Raw genomic sequence first — 23,073 nt, 5'->3', positions numbered from 1 at the left:
ATCTGGCTCCACTCCCAAATCCCAAGCCCCATTTCTTCCTCTCCTCTGTTCATGAGGAATGAGAACTTGGGAAAGAGAGGGATCAGTGCTGAACTGCTTGTAGCTGGTGAAATAATCTTGAAATAACTCATTAAAATTTTTAGTACCTAGATGGACCTATATTTCATTTCATATCCCAATCTATATCCAGAGAGACCAAAGTCCTGAAACCACTTATTCTTTTTTTTATCTGTTACAACAAATGTTCCCCCCAAACCCTCAAAGAAGTTGGTTTAATTTCACATTGCCATCCCCAGACCACCTACCACCTCTATGTACAGGTCTCTCCCAAAGCCCAGAGCTGCTGCAGCAGGTAGACAGTGAGGCAGGGGGAGGGGACAGGAAGAGGAGCACCAGCATGGAAGGGCTCTTCTCTTTTGGAGGCGAGATTCCTGGTACTTGACGAGTCAGTTAAAGGAGAGAGAGTCTGAAGGTTCACAGGGAGGATTTTGCTGCCTGCTCCCAATATCTGTGAGCAGAGCAGACTTGGCTGCTCCAGCTCAGTCTGTGATCCCTGGAGTGAGGAGTTATATTACCATGGCTGAGCCAAGTTATAATTATATTGTGTTTTTCTGGGAATGGGAATTAACCCAAGCTTAACTCCTATTTCTGTAAAATGAAAAAAGATAAATTAAAGGGTTAGATATCCTGATTCACCATGATTTGCACCGATTTTTGTGCTGGAAATGGGCTCACATAAGCTCTCTTTGATTTCATCAACTAACAAATATTAGATTTAAATTCAGGTTTCAGCCTCTTTACTCAAATCAGTTTTATGGTATGCTACAATGCACAAAAACACACCTGGACGCTAGGGATTAGGTTCCTGATAGGCACAAGGGTTACAGTAGGGAAATAAGTCCTTTGAAGGAAGAATACTGGGAACATTTATACTCTGAGGCTAGTCAGAACACTCAGGAGATGGTGTCTCCTCTGGGATGGAGTTTGTAGTGGAAAGGGCAGAGTAGCGGGAATCAGGTCTGTTATATTACAAAAGGCCTGAAATTCCTTGCTAAGAAAATCAGAATGAATATTGTATGCAAAAGCAGGAGATTCCCATCATCATTTATATATTTTAGGTAACTTTCAACCGTGCCTAAGGTAAGACTTGAAAATTACATCATCATTTATATCTTTTAGGTAACTTTAAACCATGCCTAAGATAAGACTTGAAAATTACAATGGTTTCTTTCCTTTTTTTCTTTCTTTCCATATTTGACCCCATAGTCCTGTAGACATGTGTGTTATTGGAGATTAGGAATTTCTTTTGTGGAGACCACTAAAGGACTACAGTGGGGCCTTGACTTACGAGTGTCCCGACTAACGAGTTTTTCGAGATATGAGCCGTCCTTCAGCCAATTTTTTGCTTTGAGTTGTGAGCTAAAATTCGGGTTACGAGCCAGCTTCAGGTACCCCACCGCTAGTTGGCGCAGCGAACGTCACAGTGAACGCCACAACATCAGCCCAGCATCACGTGTCTCACTCGTTCGCTTTTAAGATTTGACATACGAGTAATTTGAGTTACGAGCTCTGTCACGGAACGAATTAAACTGGTAAGTCAAGGCCCCACTGTACTTTAATAGATGGAAAGATGGTAAGAAAATAAACTAGATATGTTTCAGTGGCAAAAGAGAGGCAGACAAATGGAAAGATTTCAGGGATACCAGGGGAAATGTTACTCTATCACCTGCACTCTATACTATTGTTATCTCAAATAATACTTGATAGGTGAGGCTTTCTCTGACTCACCCTGGCCAACCACCCATGTGGTTTCCTAAGCTACTGCTGTACTTTAGGCACACATTCATTTATGTGCCCATCAGATTGCCGGCTTCTTTAGGGCAGGGATCATATATCTTTTCATCTCTGTCTTTCGAAAGCCTTCTAATAATCTGCAAGAAGGTGTGTTGGATGGTTGTTGAATGAGTGGTAAATACATATTCATAAATGACTAAAGATTAAAGACTAATTGGCAGCAAAAGCACTAGCATTAACGATTCAATGATATCAAGACAGTAGGCTGTTTGCTACCAATCAACCGAACCTTTCGTAGCACTTAAAAATGAAAATAAAAATTAAGCTTGTAAACTCCCCATCCCACAAATAGCCAGAGGCTGGAGTGCTAGCTTTACAATAACTTTTTTTCCTTAGCTGGTTTTATTGAGTGGCTAACAGGGAGTGTTTTAAGAAAACGGTAGTCAAGAACTGGAACACGGGAAGTACTGGTTTCTCTATCAGTTTGATGGTAAAGGCGATTAGGAATTCAAATCCCGAAATTCCAATTACACGCCACGCCGGCGGGCCGGAACCAAACCGTTCGTGTTGCCATTTCCGGGCGGATGCCTGAGTATGTTACAATGGAGCCATAGCTCGCGTCCGGCGGAGGTCCCTCCGGAGAGGACCGCGAGCTGAGAGGCTGAGTCCTGGTCCTCGAAGGAGCTTGAGCCGCAGATATTGGGACACCCGCGCTGGGCCTGTTGGGCAGGTTGTCCTAGTGGGTCGGAGAGTGCGCCCGGCGCAAGAACAAGAGTCTTGGCTACGGTGTCCTGATGCCGGTGACGGAGCTGGGAGAGGTGAGAGCCAGCGGCTGAGGAAGCGGCGTGCGGGGACTCCGGAAGGGGCGGGCTCCGTGGGTGGGGCCGGATTGCGCGGAATCCAAGGCGGGAGGCTGAGCCCTGGGAACACACCGGGCCCCACTGCGTGGTGGAGGGATGGGGAGTTTTTAGGCGCCCTCCCTGAGGCCGAGAGACTGGAGGAGGTAACAACATCCACCAGAGCCGAGTTTTAACCCGGGTCTGGTGATTACCAAGTCTGCATTTTCCAGTTCCTACAGCGTGCAGCGTCTCAGGGTCGCTGGGGCCCAGCGCGGTTACTTAATAATTGTACAATTTGGGGCATCTCCGTGCACCAGTTTCCTAGTTTGTGAAATGGGCTGAATTCGTATTTCACGCAGTTCTAAGGATAGTTACAGGGTTTAGCGAAGTGTCTGCTAAGCGGGAGAGACTCCGCAGTGGTAGCTGTGTTCTTTTTGCTTCTGTAGCTCTGTGCTTACCCTGAGCACAGTGCCGCCCCCAGGATGTTAATGGTGATCTTCATGTGATCGTGTCCGATCTTCCCTAAGCGCCCCGAGAATGGGGACTGTCCCCATTGCTCAGGGAGCACATGTGGACACGGGTGTAACCGTGGAAGGATTAGGCCTTGAAGTCAGTCAGACCGAGTTGGAATCCAGACAACTCGCTTTATTTGCTGTGTGATTTGGGGCAAGTTGTTTGCTTTTGCAGTCCTTACAACAGCATAATTTGGATAAAGGTTTGAAACAGGAGGTAGGCCTTTCAGTCAGAATGGAGTCCAATTATATCAACGAGGCCAAGGACGTGGTCACTTCATTTTCAACATAAAATAGTCTGTTCAGAGGAAGGGTTGTAAGCCTTATCTTTGATGGCCTGTCAAATATACTAATCGGCTTATGGGCACAGTTGAGTCAGGCAGACAAAAGTATTGGATTCAATGCTCTTACTCCAACAAAAGTACTAGAATCGAGCATCATATTATTTATTTACTAGAGGCCCAGTGCACGATTAAATCGTGTGTGTGTAGGGTCCCCTAGGCCTAGTCTGCCATCAGGGCCATGTCCACCGCCCCTGACACCTCGCATGCTCCTCGGACGCTGCCGCCCCTTGCCCTCCACCGGATGCCAGGTTCTCACCTTCCCTGGGCCTGGCGTTCACCCACTTGGAGGATGCCTTATAGGCAGCAGCCCCATTGTGGAGCCGCTCTCGGCGCCCTCCCCTTTGGCCATGACCCGCGGGCCATGCCATCTGGTATCGGGATGCCGGGATGTCCTTCTGCTCCACCGGCCTCTGCTCTGTCTGGGCTCGGATAGTAACCGCCGCCGCCACCACAGTCGCAGTGCAAGAGTGGCACACTCGAGTGCACACTCCCTTACACTCCCCCTCGCACCTCTCAAAGGTTAGCCCCGCCCTGTCGAATCCAGCCAATCCAGGAGCCCTGCTACCCCACCTCCAGCCAATCCGCTCGCCCACCGGCCTCCCCCCCCCACAACTGCCTTCCCAACCACCCTGGAGGCTCTCAGTCTTTTGAGCTGAACCTTGCAACCCGGTAAAGGCGGGGAGGGCCACCTGACACACCAGGAAACTGAAGTCCGAGGCTGAGTGTGAGCGCAGCTCCGCTCTGTTCCCTCCCATGGAGCCTGTCCTATCCCTCTGCGCCAAGTGCTCAGGTCCTGCCCCTCCCTGACGTCAAGGGCCTATTCTGCCTCCCCGCTGCTGCCCGCCGCCCGCCGCCTGCCTGCAGCGCCCCGACCGCCAGCAGCGCCCTGGCTCTGCTCCTGCTTCCCACCTCCGCCACCTTGGCTCCGTTCCTGTCTCCGCCGTCTCTACTTTGCTCCCTTCTGCAGCGCTTGGCTTCCTTCTACGTTGTCTTCAGTCTTCCCTCACAGCCGGTATATGCAAATTAACAGCCATTTTGGTTAGGTTAATTTGCATATAGTCGCTCTGATTGGCTGGTGGGCGTAGTGAAGGTATGGTCAATTAGCATCTTTGTCTTTTATTAGTGTAGATGTTTCATAATTACTGTAACATCTTCAAGGTGGATTATTTCTTCTGATAAATATTAGTAATTTTTATGGAATAACATATAGAAGAGTGTCTTACAGTACCAGGTATACACTAATAGTTTTCTCCTTTTCTGTTAACATTCTCCCCTCGCCCCCAATAATGAATTTGCTGCTTGAGCTTCTTCTCTACCCATTCCCTAAGTTTCCCTGAATGGTATCATCAATGACCTACCACTTTCTAAATTTAGTACTTTCTCATTTTTATCCACTCTGACTGTTCTATTGTATATGCTACCAATGCTGACTTCCTGCTTTTTAAAAACCCTGTTGTCTTACATAAATTTGCTGTGCTTTTATTTTTTTGCTAACTTGACGCTCATTCTCATTTTTCTTTTTTTGGGGGGGGGCAGGGGGAGGGGGGGGTCTGTCCATTAATCTGTATTTTTTAGATGAAAAGTCAAAGGACCAAGATTTGCCCAAGACAGTAATTAAGGTATATGAGCAAGGATATGATTAAAAATAATAGAGATTCCAGGATATAAAAGACCCACGTAAGTCAATACCTGATTTATGAGAAAAAAATTAAGGCATTACAAAGTACTATGTAAAGGAAGATCTTTTAAATACCTAGTGTTGAGATAAAATATTCACATGGCAAAAAATAGAATCTTTGCTTCTATCCCACACCACATAAAATCAATATTCCATTAGTTATATATCACTTGTAAAAAGTTAAAAAATCTCTCTATATAAAACCCTAATATGCAAATAGACAGAATGGCGGAACAACTGAACAACCAGTCGCTATGACTTGCGCTGACCACCAGGGGGTGCGCTGGGAACATGGTGGACGTTGGCTGTGTTGGGATGGTGGAGCAGGTGAGCAGGGGCGCCAGACCAGGGCAGGGTGCCAGTTGCTGTCATTAGGGCAAGCCTCTGGTGGTTACTGAAAATTCTTTGCTCTTGCCCGCCGTGGTCCCGCCAGGCGCTTGCACCCACGGCTGGCACCTGGCGTCAGCCCAGATTGATTGCTCGGCGCGGTCAGTGGGTGTGAGCGGCGGCTGCCGGCCCTGATCACCCCTCAGGGCTTCTCCACCTCCCCCTGTCCCTGAGGGGCGATTGGGGCCAGCAGTCGCCACTCACACCCACTGCCAGCGCCAGCCCTGCTTGTATCCACTGCTGGCGCCAGCCCCAATCCGTGCAGTCAGTGGGTGCAAGTGGGGCCGGCGACCTCAGCACCTGGGAGCAGCCATGGCGGGAGCTGGGCTGCTGGCAGACAGAGGACTGGAGGCCGTGGCAGGAGGGGCTGGGCAGGGGTGTGGAGGATGGGCCGAAACCCACACCTCTTGTATGCATCCATATAACCACAGTTCCTTTTAAGGTGCACGAATTCGTGCACTGGGCCTGTAGTTTTTAAATAATAGTAGATAATTTATTCACTACAGAAACATCCTTTGTAATACTTTTAGCAAAAAATAAAAAAAAACCATAAAATCATTGTAAAAGAAAATATTGATAAGTGTACACCTAAAATTAAGAACTGATGCTTACCAAAAGATAACATAAAGAAAGAGGAAAGACAGACTTTATATTGGGAGAAGATATTTGCCACATATGCAATCAATAAAGGGCTTGTGTCCATCAAGTAAAATGAACTTATAAATCAATAAGTAAAAGGACAAAGTTTCACAAAGGGGGATATCCAAATGGCCAAAACAAATGTGAAAACAGTTCAGCCTCATTAATCAGAGAAAGAAATGCAAATTAAAACCACATTGAGATACCACTACACAGCTGACAGAATGGCTAAAATTTAAAAAGGAGAAAAAGCAGGAATAAGCAAGGATGTGGAACAACTAGAACTTTCACACACTGCTAATGGAATATAAATTGGTACCATTAATCTGGAAACTGAAATATGAGCCTATGTATCAAGATACATAATAAGATTGTTCATAGCTGCATAATAATAATTCATAGCATTAAAAAACCAAAATCAACCAACTATCCATTATCAGCAGAATGAAAAAAATAAATTTATATAATGGAATACTCTACAACAATGAAAATAAAAGAACTATGGCTATATGAAATAACATAGATGAATTCCACAAGTGTAATAGGGAGTGAAAAAGTCAAATATGAAAGAATATATGGTTTACAGTTCCATTTATAGAAATATCAAAAATAAACTATGTTTAGGGATTCATGATAAAATTATGAAGAAAAATAGCAATTACTATATATGTCACAATCATGTTTATCTTTTGGGAGAGGTAGGAGATAGGCATTCATGAAGGGTTATATGGGAATTGAACTAGGTCAGGCCAAATCTGGCCTTCTGTTTTTGTCAATAAAATCCCTTATTGAAACATATCCACATCCTTTTCTTTACTATTGTCTGTCACTGCTTTGGCTACAACAGAATTAAGCAGTAGTGACACAGTTCATATATCTGCAAAGTCTAAAACATTTACATCTGGCCCTTTACAGAAAAAGTGTGCCAACCTTTGCTCTGGGTGATGGTTACATGAGTGTGCTTTGTGATCATTCATTGAGCCTTACAGTTTTGACATACACTTCTTTGTTTGTATTTTATATATCACAATATTTTAAGAATTAAAAAGTGGAATGCAGTAAGTGTTCTAATGCAAACATTTTCAAATCACTATGGAAGCACAACAAAGGCTCAGCAGGCTTTAAGTGTAAAAGAATGAGGAGGTCTGGCCCAGGTTGCTCAATGGTTGAGCATTGACCTATGAACCAGGAAGTCATGGTTTGATTCCCTGTCAGGGCTTGATCCTCAGTAGGGGGTGTGCAGGAAGATCAATGATTCAATCTCATAATTGATGTTTCTATCTCTCTTTCTTCCTCTCAATTAAAAAAAGAAATTGTGTTTCTTTGAAAAAAAAAAATATGAGAAGGAGTCCCAGAGGAAGTGATTGTGAAGCTGAGTCTGGAAACATGAACAGGATTGTCCCAGATGCCCGAAATAGGGAAGGACATTAGCAGCACAGGTATCAGCATGTATGCCAGCAGGAGGTGTGAGAGAAGAGAGCATGTTTTGGAGAACAGATATGGTTCAGTAAGGTGGCACGGGAAGAATGCTAGGAAATGAGGCTGATGAGGCAGCTGGGACCTTGACAACAAGTGACAGGGTATATCATGTTTACAGGTTTAAAGCTGACTTTGCGGAGGTAGTGAGGATTAAAAGGCATCAAGCAGAGATGCAAGCAGAAAAACTCAAGCTTGCATTTTATTAAGATGATTTTGACAACAGTATAGACTAGAGGATGGGTAGGAAGAGGATAGCGCTCGAAGGGGGGGAGAAGCAACTAGAAGACTGTTGTGTTTCCTAGAAAGCAGTTTTAATAGGCCCTTGTTCTGGCAGCACATGCCAAGGCCATTTAAAAGCCATTTTTGCTTTCTGCTATGACTGTGATCACTGCTGCTGTACTGAACTGTTTATCTCAATATATCCCTCACGTCTTGCTCAATTTGGATTTTAACTTATTTAGCAGCTAATCTTTACCTTGCCTGATCTTGATCTTGCATGATCTGATGCATGATCTTGACTTCTCAAATATGACTTTGACACTTCTCAACACTTAAATACATTAGTGTATGTAAAAAGCTTAGAATACCATTTGGTACATAATAAGTTTTTTTACAGTATTATAATTTTGCTGACCTGATATTAAATATCAAACCAGATGTTGAGCTCAGACTCTTCTTTTTTTCCAGACCTACTCAAAAGGGTATGTGTGTGTAAGACTACTAAAGATTGGGGGGGATAAAGGAATTTGCATTTCATTTGTGCCAACAGCTTAGAATTTCAAGGTATACAATTCTCTTTCTAAAAGTTCCTCAAATATTTCCAGTTTGAACTTACTCTCTTCTCATTCTTTACTCATCCCACGATTCCAGTCTTCATGAATGCACTGGAATTCTTCACCTTTAGTTCTACTGACCTATGCTTTCAGGGTCTTGTCATCCACCCCCCAACCTGTTGGTTAAAAATTTTAAGCATGGGTATTTACCCTTCTGTAAGCATATCTCATGCAGTAGATACGGTTCCTAGTGGTTCTCATGAATTCTTTAATACTGAAGTATGTTGAAAGCAATCTGATTATTTTATCATTTGAGCTATCAGTCTGGCTGTAGTTTTTCTGTTAATCCACATTTTCACATTTCAAGCTACAAAAGTAATATAAGGAACTGTGAGCCCATAAGGTGCAGAGATTAAATCTTACTCATCTTTATATCCACAGCCCTACCCAGTAGGTGGCTCAAAAATTGACGTACATTTGTCATTCATTGTCTGTCTCTTTTCAGTAAGAATGAATTACTTTCTTCTGGGAAAACTTCAGGCCTGGTGTTCATTTGTAGTAAGTGGGTGTAAAGTTAGAGAACTTCTTCACTCCCATGATGATAAAGAATGTACTACCAGAGGCCACATGATATTTTTCTACTGCATAATCCCAGGATAAATAATTTCATTCATGAGTAATTCTTACTCTTTTCACTCCACAGGACTCGGTAGCTGACTTACTATGTTATAGTCATAATCCCTCTTGATATTCAGTTTCTTCTGTGGAATAGTAAATAATTTAAATTTCTACCAAATTTAACAGTTTGACCATAGTTATTCTAGTGGAGTATTCCTGGGGAGAAGAATGGGAGAAGTGGTTTCTAAGAGGGAGAGGTGACATTTTTTCTCTTCAGACATATTATTTCTAAAACGGCAGATAGCCCAGCAAGTGTGGCTCAGTGGTTGAGCGCTGAACTATGAACCAGGAGGTCACAGTTTGATTCCTGGTCAGGGCACTTGTCAGGGCTATGGGCTCACTCCCCAGTAGGAGGCATGGAGGAGGCAGCCAATCAATGATTCTCTCTCATCATTGATGTATCTGTCTCTCCCTCTCTTTTCCTTTCTGAAATCAATTAAAATATATATATATTTTTTTAAATGGCAGATATTCTTTTGTTCCCTATCCATTTTTGTTTAAAATATTTTTGTAATGAAGAATGTGACTCTATTTTTTGATGTTAGACTGACATCTTTCAAGCCTCACCTCTCCCTTTCCCCTCTTTGTCCCACATACGGGCACACTGATATGAAAGCCCACGTGATCTTTGTGCCTGTGGAAGTTTAAACCGTGCACGGGAACCTTTGTTCGAGTCACCCTCCCTGGTCACCATAAAAACCCCAAGCTGATCTTCTTTTCCTGCTCTCTCAAGCCATTTTTGGGCCTGTTTGGGAGCCACCCTGCTCTCATATGAGTAATACAACTTTTCATACATTCTTGGTGTGTGTGTGTGTATACATCGAAACCAGATTTTGAGATCTTTGGCTTGAATAGGGTCCATCTCCACTGTATCTGCAATGATTTTTATTAAATATTTAGTGTATACAAAAGAATATTTTATGATTAAAGTGTAAAAGTAGCAATTTTTAAAAATACTAGACCTATCACCAAACCTAAGAAAGAGAACATTATCTATATATTTGAAGTGCTTTTCCCTGGTTGCATGCCTCACCCTCCATAAACAATCCCCCAGTTAATCAGGGTATTAATTACCCTGGATATTTGGTTATTTGATTATCAGTCCCTTATTTTATTTTTACATTTTAATCACAGATGTAAGTATTCCTACATTATATATTGTTTTGTTTTGCATGTTTATTAACTAATATAGATGAAATCATACTGTACATACTATTTGGGTACTTTTTCTTCTCAATACTACTTTTGAAAGTTTTATTCATGTTGATTCATGTAGGTGAATGCATTCATTTTCTCTACTATGTTGTATGTCCATTGTATTAATATGTTACAAGTAACTTACGGATTTTTCTTTCAGTAGAGATTTGATTTTTTTCTCTAACTTTTGATCTTATATGTAATATTGCCATGAACAAGAGCACATAAGCTCTGATGAAAATGTGCAAGTGTTTCTCCAGCATGTTTGCCCAAGAGTGGAATTTCTGGATTATACAATAGCCACAGTTTTAATTTTATTTAATGGTGATAAATTGATTTCCAAAGTGGCTGTAAAAATTGACATTTCAATTTTTTAGTTGTTGTTAATCCTCACCCAAATATATTTTTTTCATTGATTTTTAGAGAGAGTGGAAGGGAGGGAGGAAGAGGAGAGAGAAACATTGATGTGAAAGAGACGCATTGATTGGTTGCCTCCCACAGGTGCCCAACTCCTGGAGGTGGCGGGTGTAGAGGAGCAGGGGGGCCGGGATCGAGCCTGCAACTGAGGAACGTGCCCTTTACTGGGAATCAAACCGAGACCCTTCGGTCCACAGGCCAATGCTCTAACCACTGAGTAAAACTGGCCAGGGTGACATTCTAATTTTATATTTGACTGTTTAGATAAACAATTTTTCTAGCACCATTTATTGAAAGGTTCTTAACTCACTGATCCATATTATTGCCTCTCTCATAAGTCAAGTTTGCATATTCAGATGTTCTTTGATTTACTGTAGGATTATGTCCCAATAAACCCAATATAAGTTGAAATTGTCACAATTCGAAAATGCATTTAATTCACCAAACCCACTGAACATCATAGTTTAGGCTCAGCCAGTTTCTACTGAATGTGTCTCACTTTCACACCATTGAAAAGTCAAAAATTTGTAAGTTATGCTGCTGTAGATGTGGTCTGTTTTCAGAGTTCTCTATTCTGACTGATTTATTCGTCTATTTTTGTCTCTTTCTGTACAAGTACAATTTGGGCTTGTGAATGTGTCTTAGTTATAAGCCTTGATCGCACTTTATTATTTTTCTTCAGGAGTTTCCTAACTATTCTTGGTTCTTTGTTCTTCCATAGAAATTTAGAAACAGCTTATTGAGCCACTAACTAAAAAAAAAACCAACAAACCAATACAACAACCGAAAACTTGTTACACTTTTAATGGGATTGAATTGAATATAGAAGTCAATTTAGGGGGAGAATTTGAGGAGAACAACCGAAATGTCTATCACCTGGTAAATGGATAAGCAAAATATGGTATACAGTGGAATACCATTTGTCAATAAAAAAGAATGAATTACTGACATATGCTACAACATGGATGACTACAAAACTATTATTATACTCAGTGAAAAAAAGCCAGCCACAAAAAAACACATTGTAGTATTCTATTTATGTTAAATGTCCAAAAAAGGCAAATAGGTTAGTGTTATCTAGGGTTGGGAATGGGAATGGAAAACGGCTGTAAGTGAACATGAGGTTTCTTTTTAGGTGATGGAAATGTTCTAAAATTAGGTTGTGTGTGTGGGGGTGTTTGTACAACTATAAGTATAAAGTTCATTTATACACTTAAAATAGATTAATGTTATGGTATGTAAATTATATCTTAATGAGGCTGTTTAAAAAAAATGATCAGAAAAAGCAGCTGAAGTTTCATGATAATTATCTGACTGACTGGTTTCTAAACCTAGCCGTCTTGGTGTCTAGGTCCTGACTGATTATTCCTTGCATATAGGCTGCTCTGATGTTTGCATGGATGTTAGGATAGCAAAGGGGCAGGAGATCATGGCAAACAAATCACTGAACTGCTGCCATCTATTCCATTGCTTGCTAACTATACTTCCTACACTAAAGGCCATTCCTACTCTTCTATAATAATAAAAGTGTAATATACTAATTAGACCGGACAGCTGAACGACCTTCTGGACGTCATTCCGGATGTCCTTCTGGACGAAGCCATGGTGGCAGGGGCCAAGGCAGAGGCAGTTAGGGGCAATCAGGCAGGCAGGTGAGCGGTTAGGGTCGATCAGGCAGGCAGGCAGAGTGGTTAGGAGCGATCAGACGCTGTTGGTGCCCCACCCAGATCTCCTGGGGTCCTTTTTATCAGTTTGGTATACCCACCCCCCAGCTGCTGCCAGTGATGTTGCTAACAGGTCATACTCTCATGGTTCTGGGGAGACTCGCTCCTCTTCAATTGAAATTACTTCACTAGAAGACACTTACTTAGATGATCCTATGGTGATCCTAGAAATATCTGTGGTTAAGACATCTTGTGGGATCTCTAGAAAGCATCAAAGGAGAGTTGCAGTGGAGATGTCAACCAGCCACACTCATTGGTTACCACAGTGCTGATTAATGGCTCATGAATTGAGGAGTCATGATGGCAGAGATAAAGGCTATACATGAGCTCAAAAGCATGGCATCCCTCACCATACCTGCCAACAACAGAGTCTGATACTAAGCCTTTGATCAGGCATGAATCCTTGAGATCAACCAGCCACTTAGTGGCACTTGATAACATAAGACCCCTTGCACCCTGAAAAGGACAGCAATTCATTTTGAATAAGATTGACATATTTTCTAAGTGTGAGTTTACCTTTCATATCTGCTTTGAAGTGGTCAGCACCTCTACTCAGGGGCTCCCAGAGCATCTGATTCACTGACATGTGATCTTCCACATACTGTCATTTCAGATCAAGGGACTGAATTTATGAAAAAAGATTCAGTAGTGGGCGCATGCCTGTGTGATTCACTGGTGCTGCTACATTCCACATCATTCATACGCTGCTAGCCTGATAGAGCAAAGGAATGGCCTCTAAGAAACACAGCTGAAGCAACAGCTTGGAGATGATATCCTACAAAGATGGAGCACTGTCCTTCCAGATACAGTGTGTAGGTTAAAGCAGAGGTTAGCAAACTTTGAGAGGCCAAACCTGGCTTGCTGCTATTTTACAAACTTTTTATTGGAACGTAACCACACTCATCATTTACATATTGTCTATGGCTTCTTTCAAATTGTGATTAACCAGAATCCTGGAGAAGTTGTAAAAGAATGGAGTGAACCTAATGTGCAAAGCAAGTGGGCCTGAGTGGTACAAGGGGTGGAGCAGAGCAGACAATGTTGATGCTCTGTCCAGATCTCTTGGGTCTCATAATGATTCTGTGTGCCCACTCTTCTCCAGGTGCCTCACGTGCTGCTACTAATGGCTCACACATGCAACAATTTCTGGAGGCTTGCCCTTAGTGGAGCAACATTACCAGGAGGTATCTGGAAGTTATGCACCACTCATCCCTGTAACAGTCAGTAAACAGTGACTGCCTTATGCCTGATATGGAGCTACAAAAGCCTCACTTCCTTGTCTCAATGTGCAAAGACTGTGGTGTGGTATATGCATGAGAGCTCCTGGAGATTTCAGGCTGAGGCTACACCAAGCATGTCAGACTTGCAGCCTGTGGGCCGCATGCAGCCCACAATGAATATTTTTGCGGCCTAGCCAATATCACGGTATGTAAGAAACATTTTAATAAAAATTTCATAATTTTTACAATATCCTGTTATACGTAATTATTAATAATGAGCTACAACGTTCGCTAATGACTGATTACTATAATCGTGTTGCATTCATTTCCCTTATGTGCCTTATGTGCAGGTGCACCATTTCCACTAATACTAGCAGCGAATATTTTAGCAGCTGATTGCCACATCATTAGTCTTGGACTGACTTGTTTGGTGTGCGCAACAGGAAATATTTCACTTTCAGAGAACAGGAAAATTAGGTTTATTTGCGTTATGCTTATTAATTTGTGCAGTTATTCAGTGTCTGGTAAGTTAATGTTCAAGGAAAAATATTAATTTTTATTAAAATGTTCTATTATTTTATGTTAACGATTACTCACTTATTTCAGCCCTTTGTATTCAGCATGTCTCTATCAAAATAAACCTACGTTTCTATGAAAATTGGAGCTTTTGTTTTTTTGTGGCCCACATAAACGTAAACCTTGTTTATTTGGCCCGTGTTAGCCTTTGAGTTTGACGTGCTTGGGCTACACCGAGCTGAAACCACACTCTTGCTTTGCTTCTTCCCTTGGCCTCTGTGGTTTCCCCTCATTCCCTTGCAATTTTCTCTTTTGTAAGTATAGTTATGAGGGTGGACTGTAAAAGATGCTGTTGATATGCTGATTGATCTAAAACATGCAGCCCATGATTGTGTTTGGCCCAAGATATCTCATGTAATTATGTTATTTCTCCCTTTCAAAACTTGATTATATCTTTTCTGCTTTTGTAAAGTTTATTCTATTTCCCCCCTAATGTCTAAAGATGGAATGCTTAGTTCATTAATGTTGAGCCTCTTTTGTACTTACTTAGGAATATATAATTATTCATTTTCCTCAAAATAAGACTGTAGCAGTATCTCACAAGTACTGAATTTGACTTTATCATTCAGCTCTAAGAAGTTTCTGATTTTCATTATGACATTTTTTTAACCTACAAATAAAATAAAATTTCCAAATACATGGCAGTATTTCTACTTGTCTGTTGTTATTGTTTTTTAACTTAATTTTATGATTGTCAAGTAAGTGTTTTGTATGATATGAATTCCTTGAAATTTATTGAGATTTGTTGTATGAACTACCATAAGTATTTTGTGCTTGAAAAGAATGTATTTTCTGCTGCTGTTGAGTGTGGTGTTCTATACTTATTTTTTTCATTAAGCTTGTTAGTTGTGTTCTGTAGATTTTTTTTATATCCTTATTTTTGGGCTTTTAAAAAATGTACTGTGAGGAAATTAAGTTAAAATCTTTTTTTAACATGGTAAATTTGTTCATATATTATGAGACTATGTTATTAAGAGCATAAGTTTAGAACTGCTATATTTTCCTGATGAATTGAAGTTTTTATTTTTATGTAGTGGTCATCTTTATCACTAGAAATACTTTTTTGCTTTAAAATCTCATATTTTGTATGATATTAGTATAGCTATACAAGATTTCCTTAGTTTAGTATTTTCTTAGTCCATTTTCCCCATGCCTTGACTTTTAGACTTTCTCTATTCAAATGTTTTGGGTGAGGCACTTACAAAGAGCCTAGAGTTGGATTATTTTTAATCCAGTCTGACAATCTTTGACTTCTACTTAGATAGTTTAGACAAATTCCATTTATTAGGATCAGTTTTACATTTGATATGGTAATTATTTTATTATAAAAATATTCACTGACCTTTCCTAATAGCTCCTCCTTACAAGGCCCCTCTCTTCTAGGCCTGTTCCTGTTATACTTCTAACCTCATTAATATCTAAGTCCATTAAAGGCTTGGCCATGTAATTGATTGATTTCTTTTTTAGCAATTAAAAGTGAGTATAATTAAATGTGCTACTTCTGAGTCACGTTGTTGTTCTGAATTGCTCTCTGCTACAGTAATGTGGTGGTTCAGACTGAAGCAATTCCTTGGGTCTCAGTCCCAGATTGAAGACTGGCATGCAGTGTGAATGAGAAGTAAATCTTAGATTCTGTAAGGCTATCCTGCATTTGTTCCATAGCAATTTTGAAATTTTGGTGGGCAAATATTGTTAAAGCCCTCCATATTTGAGATGAGGAATGTTCCTTGATTCAGCCTACTCTACAGAGAGTTGAGGGATTTCTTTTTCCATTGTTCTTTGTGGCCCTGACTCTACCTTCTGGAAAAATTTTCCTTTTCCTTTGTCTTCTTGACCACATCTGAAATAGAGGGCAACAGAACCTCCTTTTGGATCATGTGGTTTTCTTAGTGCTTTTCTTGCCCTACTTCCTCTGACAATAAAACTACCCAAAACTCAATAGACTTCCTATCTATTTTATTCCAATCGGCTGTATGTGCCAGATCCATATCCATAGTTTTTATAAGATGTACTTTCTTAGGGTGTTATATTTCTCTTTTCTCACATACATATATTCTACATTCCACTCCCTTTAATACCAAGTAACTTGGGTCTATTAGAGGTCACTGGGGAAGATACATAAGTTGTTTTATTTGAATAAGCAATTTTTTGGTACCACACCCTAATTGGCTTTTTTTCCCGAAGTCCTTAATCCATCTAATGGTTTTCACAAAGTTATAATGGGCACACCTTTAATTTGACCTCTGCCTCCAAATTGTGTTATAATTAGCTTTTGTTACCCAAAGATTTTATTACACTTAATTTTTACATTTTGGGGTGGTAAGGTAGTGGTGGATTTTTTTTTCATCTCTGAAAGTCAATGGATTTTTCTATTTTCTATTGTCTTTATTCCTGTTTGCAACATACAAATTCTTTTCTGAATTCAGGAAATGGTCAAAGTCTATCAACAGTTACCAACACTCACTAGTAAAGTGTTGTTTTCCAACTTCTTCCCCTAGATACTTCTGGCTCTGTAACCTTGGACAAGTTACTTAACCTCTCTGTGTATAGGTTTCTTTAGTTTATAATATTGAGTTAGTAATAATACTATCTTCTTCAGAGGGATTTTTGAGGATTTAAAGTAATAATCCAAGTAAACCCTTAGAACACTCTTTGGCATACGTAAGTGCTTCCTACTATAATTATTACTACAATGTAAGCACTTCAGTTTGCATCCCTTGCTGTAGACAGAACTCCATCCCTCCACCATTAGATAGATTAAACCAGACAATCAGATCAGATCATAACAAGAGAGCAGCTGTGCTTTCTGGGTTATTCTGCCCTAAGCAATTCTGCACAGGGACATCAATCATCCAGCCCATGTTGAGCTAAAGTGTGGCCAGTCCAATTACTTTTTATAGTCTCTATTCTAAAGGGAAGATCTTGCCTCACATCCTTCCTGCATTTTTCAGTTTCCTGGCTCCAGATACCCTGCACATAATTAACCAAAAAGGAACAAGCAATACTTGCAGGGTAGTGCTCTCTAAATTCACACAAGCAGTCAACAGCATTTTCCCACCTGCACCATGAACCTCACTCCAAAGAAGTTACAGCATCTCAGACATATTTCTGATTCAAACAGACTTGAGAAGTCCCTCACTAAACACAATGCTGGCCACTCAATCTAAATCATCTGAATCAGGTGAAGAGTGATTCCCCTCACTCCCCAGCTCCTGCCCTCCCCCCCCCCCCAAAAAAAAGTAAAATCAACTCTAAGTCAGGACTGGAAAGAAGTTGGCAATTTATAAAAGATTCCAAAAGAATCCTAAAGCCTGGCTTTAAATAATCATATCTAGATACAAATTTAGATTATAAATATAATGTACATATAATTTTAGCAGAAGAGAGTCTACTCTCCATAATATCTTAAAATCAGCTCTTTTCACTTAGCACTGTATTGCTAATATATTTGATGTCAATACATTTACTTTTACAATATTGTTTTTACTGGTTTATTGTATTTTGCTGTATGAATGTAACAGTTGCCTATACTTGTCATCTGGATTGTTTTCTGAGACTCCCTAAGACAATAATCCTAATATATAAAAACCCTGGGTCATAACAACCAGTAACAACGGAGGCTCGACCAACCAGAAGTCAGTCCTGCAGTCCTGACTGCTGAGGGGGCTGCAAATCAGGGCCAGAGAGAGGCCTGAAGAGAGAAGCAGGGACTGATCTGTTGCTTCTGTGGCAGCTTTTGATCAGCACTTGCCTCTCTCTTTCTCTCTCAGTCTGGCCAGCAGCCATGCCTCCATTTCTCTCCAGGCCTCCACCAGGCTGCTGATCAGCCCCGCCTTTCTGATCAGGCCCTGTTGATAGGCCCAGAGACACTGACTGGCATAGAAACTGACCAATCAGAACCAAATCTGGGTCAACTGTGCGGAGCCAATGGCTGCCTAGGAGGCGGAGCTTTAGATGCTGACTGGCATAGAGACCAACCAATCAACCAAATGGGCCTGCAGAGGAGGGCTGTTGGGGGCGAGATCAGGCCGCAGGGGAGGGCAGTTAGGGGCGATCAGGCAGGCAGAGGGGTTAGGGGCAATCAGACAGGCAGGCAGGTGAGTGGTTAGGAGCCAGCAGTCCCAGATTGCGAGAGGGATGTCCAACTGTCGGTTTAGGCCCGATCCCACAGGGGGTCCCCAATTGGAGAGGGTGCAGGCTCGGCTGAGGGAACCCCCCCTCCATGCACGAATTTTGTGCACCGGGCCACTAGTGATGTTATAAACACTCTTATACATTAAATTCGGAGAGCAGGTTTATTTGTTTATCTTGGGATTTTTTTTTTTTTTTTTTTAAGATGTAGTTCTAAGTCTTGCCCACCTTTGGAAATAATCCATTTGTAAGAAAGAAAATCTTAAAATATCCCAATTTAAATGTTCCATTTATTTCCAGTTAGAGCTTAATTGACACAAAGACTATTACTTATAATATCTACTATATGTCTTGTACTTTACATTCTTTACTTAAATCACCCAACAGCCATTTGTGCTGTATTATTATCCTCATTTATGAAATGAGGCTCAAAGAAATAAAGTAGTAGATGGTTAAGGTCATAGATGGTTAAGAGCAGAAAATTTGAATTCTTTCCGGTCAGACTTCAAAGTTCAGGAACTTTCTTTAACACCATATTCCTGAAGAGATAACATAATTCAATTTTTTATAGATCCAAAAGTATGTTAGATGCAGTAAGAAAGATGACCATTTAAAACTGTCAGTGAATGAATTTGTAAAATGAATAATCATTCACTAAAAATTGATGGAAATTAAAATGTTTAGTTATAAAGTAGCTAAAATCAAGAGATACTTCTAATTTTCTTTGATCCTGAAAATGCACAATTTGTACCATCTGCTTTGACATGGATGCATGCTCAGGCTAAACTCCATGCTCTTTCCTCAGTGCCGGTCCCAAGTTCTTTGAGAAGTCTCTATTCATGAATATAACTCTCTGTTCCTATACTGTACTAGAGGCCCGGCACATGAAATTCGTGCATGGACGGGGGGTTCCCTCAGCCCAGCCTACACCCTCTACAATCCGGGAGCCTCAGGGGATTGGGCCTAAACCAGAAGTCGGACATCCCTCTCACAATCCGGGACCACTGGCTCCTAACTGCTCACCTGCCTGCCTGCCTGATCACCCCTAACAGCCTCTGCCTGCCTGCCTGATTGACCCTAACCGCCCCCCCTGCTGGCCTCATCATCCCTAACCGCCTCTGCCTGCTGGCCTGGTCGCCCCTCACTGCCTGCCCCCTGCCGGCCTGGTCGCTCCCAACTACCCCCCACCCCCACCCCCATGCTGGCCTGGTCACCCCTCACTGCCCCCCTCTGCCGGTCTGGTTGCCCCACACTGCCTCCCCTGCCAGCCTGGTCGCCCCACACAGTTTGCTGTACGGTTGTTTTATTTTTTATCTTACACTCTTACAGTGGCCAAGGCCCAAAAAAGGAGAAATGTCTGTGGGACAAGCAGCTCATGTGATATGGTATGTCATATGATACTGTGCTCCGATAAGTAAGAAAGAACAATGAAGTTACCTATATGCTATGATTACGGCTGGCCAAGTAGTGACCTTGGTCTATGATTGGCTTCTTTAGACTTGGCTATGACGAGAATGAAAGAAATAACAAAGACACCAAAATTGTAGGAATACAAAAGCCAATTAAAACCCTCCACTGGCTAAACTCATTACAAGTACCATTAGGAAGATGAGCTGGACCGAATATAAGGAGGCAACTGAAGTTGTAGTTCCAAGTCAGGCAGAGAACAATCTGATAGTATCTTTGCTGAAGACAGCTCCCCTTATCTCTTAAGAGCAGGAATCAGCCAATTTCCCTAGTTAGAAAGGCCCACTTGTTAGGGCAAAAGTCAGGATGTGTGTGCGATGATATGGGCAGTCAAAAAATTTTTTTAAATACCATTTGTGTGGAAGTGTACGTGTGTGTTTCTCAACAATGTGTTATGCATTGAAACAAGTCTGATCAACTGCTACACAACACATAAAATAATCTGCTCTTTTTAGGTCTCTGAGTCTCCCCTATCCTCTTTGTATGATACCCTCTTATAAATTGGAGAGGAGAGCCAAGAAGCTGCCAAGCTTGTAGCATGGTGGTGTTTACCTCAGAAAGCAACCACATGGGAGGTAAGCTTGGCCTTCGCGAGCCATACCCTCTCTGCACTGTTTCCCTTGGTGTCATTAGAGCCTACAGTCCAGCTTGTGGAATTAAAAGGTAGTGTCAGTGGGAAAGTGATTACTAAATAATGCTAATTTAAAATTAGGATACAAAATGACCCCAGGTATACCCAAATATATATTAGGTGTGTAATTATTTAAAATTAGAACCTTAATAATAGTTACTTCCAGGTGATGATATTTGGATAATTTTTCTTTATACTTTTCTGAATGTCTAATTTCCCAACAATAAGTATTGCTTTCATAATTATGTGAATGTCCTTTTTCCCCTCTTTTTTTTTTTTAAAAATCAGTGACACAGAAGAAGATGCAGTTACAACAGCTGGTACATACTGTTCATCATCCTGAGAGGAGCAAACCTTTTAAGTGCTGTCTTCTTTTCATCAAGAAGTGCATTTCTTACTGGTGAAACAGAGAATAATCAATAGATCAAGATCATAAGTTTTGTGATGACTTCTCAGGGAAGAGACTGCCCAGGGTGTTTGGGGCTGTTCTGTCTGGCTCCCTGCTGCTCCTGGCTCGATGTAGAACTTTGTAGATTAATCTTGGTGCTCCACTGAGATTTTGTTATTTTTATTTTTTCATTCTCACCGAGGCTATGTTTTTATTGATTTTTCAGAAAGAGGGGGGAGGGTGAGAGAGAGAAAAAACATCGACGTGAGAGAGAAAGATTGATTGGTTGTTCCTGTATGTGCCCCTACCAGACATCGAACCCACAATCTGGGTATGTGGCCTGATGGGGAATCGAACCCGCAACCTTTTGGCATATGGGAGGATGCTCCAACTGAGCCAGCTGACCAGGGTCAGACTTGTTATTTATAGCTCTGTTGACTTCTAAACTATAGGCAAACAAATATGCAATATACAAAGTACTTTGCTGGTGGGCAACAGAGAACACCCCCCACCCACCCATCCACCTACCCAAGGAAACAGCCCTTCATTAGGAAGAGGACTACTTACACCAACAGGAAGAATGATACAGTATCTGAGGTAGAAGATACTTAAAGAAGATGAAATCAAGCTAAAAGCCTCAGGGACTCCAGGCGGCCTGGCTTCTCCAGCTGCCGGAGCAGCAGGTTTTCCCTCGTCTCCTTCCGCTCTCTCCCATCACTCTTCTCATTCCTCCAACTTGGCCACTGCTCCTCTGCCCCCACATCTGCACATGGCTCACTCCACTCCACTGATGTCAAATGTTAACCTCTTCTGAGAGACCTTCTCAGAGAATTCAGTCTAGATTGCTAAAACATGCCCACCACAGCCTTCCATCTGGCTTGAGTTTTCTTTGTGTCACTTATTCTCATCACACGTTTTATAAAAATACACTTAAGTTTACTTGTTGATTATCTCCCTTGGACACAGAAGCACGAGAGCAGGAACTTTGTCTTGTTCACTGCTGAATCTCCACACCCGGACACTGGCATGTGTAGTCGCCTTTCAGTGAATAATTGTGTCATCAATGAATGAACAAATCGTCCCCCTCAACTCACTTGAGAAGGCGAGTTCGCGGCCACTTTACCTCCCATCACTAAGTTGCAGTAACTCTGAATCTGATGTTGAATCCATTTTTCCCTTTTGTGTCCCTCCCTCATCGTGATCACTGCCAGACTTAATTGTATTCGTGTCTACTTTGTTTCCTTCAGCCTCCCCATGGGAAACCCCGGAGAGCCTCAGCCTTTCCCGGGTGTTTCCCGTGTTTTTTTTTTGCCAGCTTTACTGAGGTTTGATTGACAAAATTTGCATATATTTAGGTTGTACAACATTATTCTTTTAAGGTGTACAATGTGATGACTTAATATATGTATATATTTTTGCGGTGAGAACACTTAATATCTTCTCTCTTAGCAAATTTTAAGTATACAATATTGTTAACTGTAGTCATCATTCCATGCATTGGACTCCCAGAACTTAGTAATCTTACAACTGAAAGCACCCCTTGATCAACATCTCCCCATTTCCTCCACCCCACACCCCCTGGCAGCCACTATTCTACTTTCTGGTCCTATGAGTTTGACTTTTTTAGATTCTCTATATAAGATACAGTATTTGTCTTTCTTTGTGTGGCTTATTTCATTTAGCATGGCCTCTAGGTTCATCCATGTTGTTTCAAGTGGCAGGGGTTTCTTCCTTTGTGCACTTCATCATAACTGAAACCCGCTCTTCCCCATTTGGACCTCACCTCTGAACCTCAGAGACTATAACTAGTGTCCACGGTCAGTGACCCGGAGAAGCCCACAATGGCAGAAACTCCTGTGGGTCCTAATTCACCCACGATACTTAATTCAGGTCTCTGATAAGTTTTTCTCCCTCAACAAAATGGAACAGGTAGTCAGTCCTGCATTATAACCTCTTACCAACTCTGGAGCTTACTAGTACAAGCATGAGGGGAAACGTCAACATGCCAGGGACAGTTGAATAGAAATATCTTACATTCTGGATGACTTTACTGAATTGCTGAATTACCCTGAGATCACTTTCCTTTGGACTTCTTACGGTTTTAAACTACTGTTGTTGAATACCCCATTACTTATAGAGGGAAGAAATCCTGATGGGGTTGTGGGCCAGAGTAAGGATTTCTTTAAAAAAAAAAAAAAA

At 41.5% G+C, this 23,073-nt stretch overlaps 1 protein-coding gene across 2 annotated transcripts in view; it reads left to right on the top strand.

The window, feature by feature from the left end:
• Nucleotides 1-14,079, top strand: part of LOC102418984 (cytochrome c oxidase assembly protein COX16 homolog, mitochondrial) — a 34,363-nt gene extending 20,284 nt beyond the window's left edge. The window contains exons 3-4 of one of the 2 annotated variants that reach the window (XR_002829841.1): nucleotides 13,564-13,886; nucleotides 14,032-14,079. Coding sequence is in view for 1 of the 2 variants with exons in the window: in XM_023755884.1 (XP_023611652.1) it covers nucleotides 13,564-13,689 (126 nt within the window). In the remaining variant the exon portion in view is untranslated. Of the gene's footprint in view, nucleotides 1-13,563; nucleotides 13,887-14,031 lie in introns of those variants that run through there. The other variant, XM_023755884.1, reaches the window with a different exon arrangement.
• The last annotated feature ends 8,994 nt before the right edge of the window (nucleotides 14,080-23,073 follow it).

The sequence above is a fragment of the Myotis lucifugus genome, unplaced genomic scaffold, assembly GCF_000147115.1.
Source record: "Myotis lucifugus unplaced genomic scaffold, Myoluc2.0 scaffold_85, whole genome shotgun sequence".
Classification (NCBI taxonomy): domain Eukaryota; kingdom Metazoa; phylum Chordata; class Mammalia; order Chiroptera; family Vespertilionidae; genus Myotis; species Myotis lucifugus.
The sequence above is the reverse complement of the archived record's forward strand: the minus strand, read 5'-3'. Positions and strand labels throughout refer to the sequence as shown.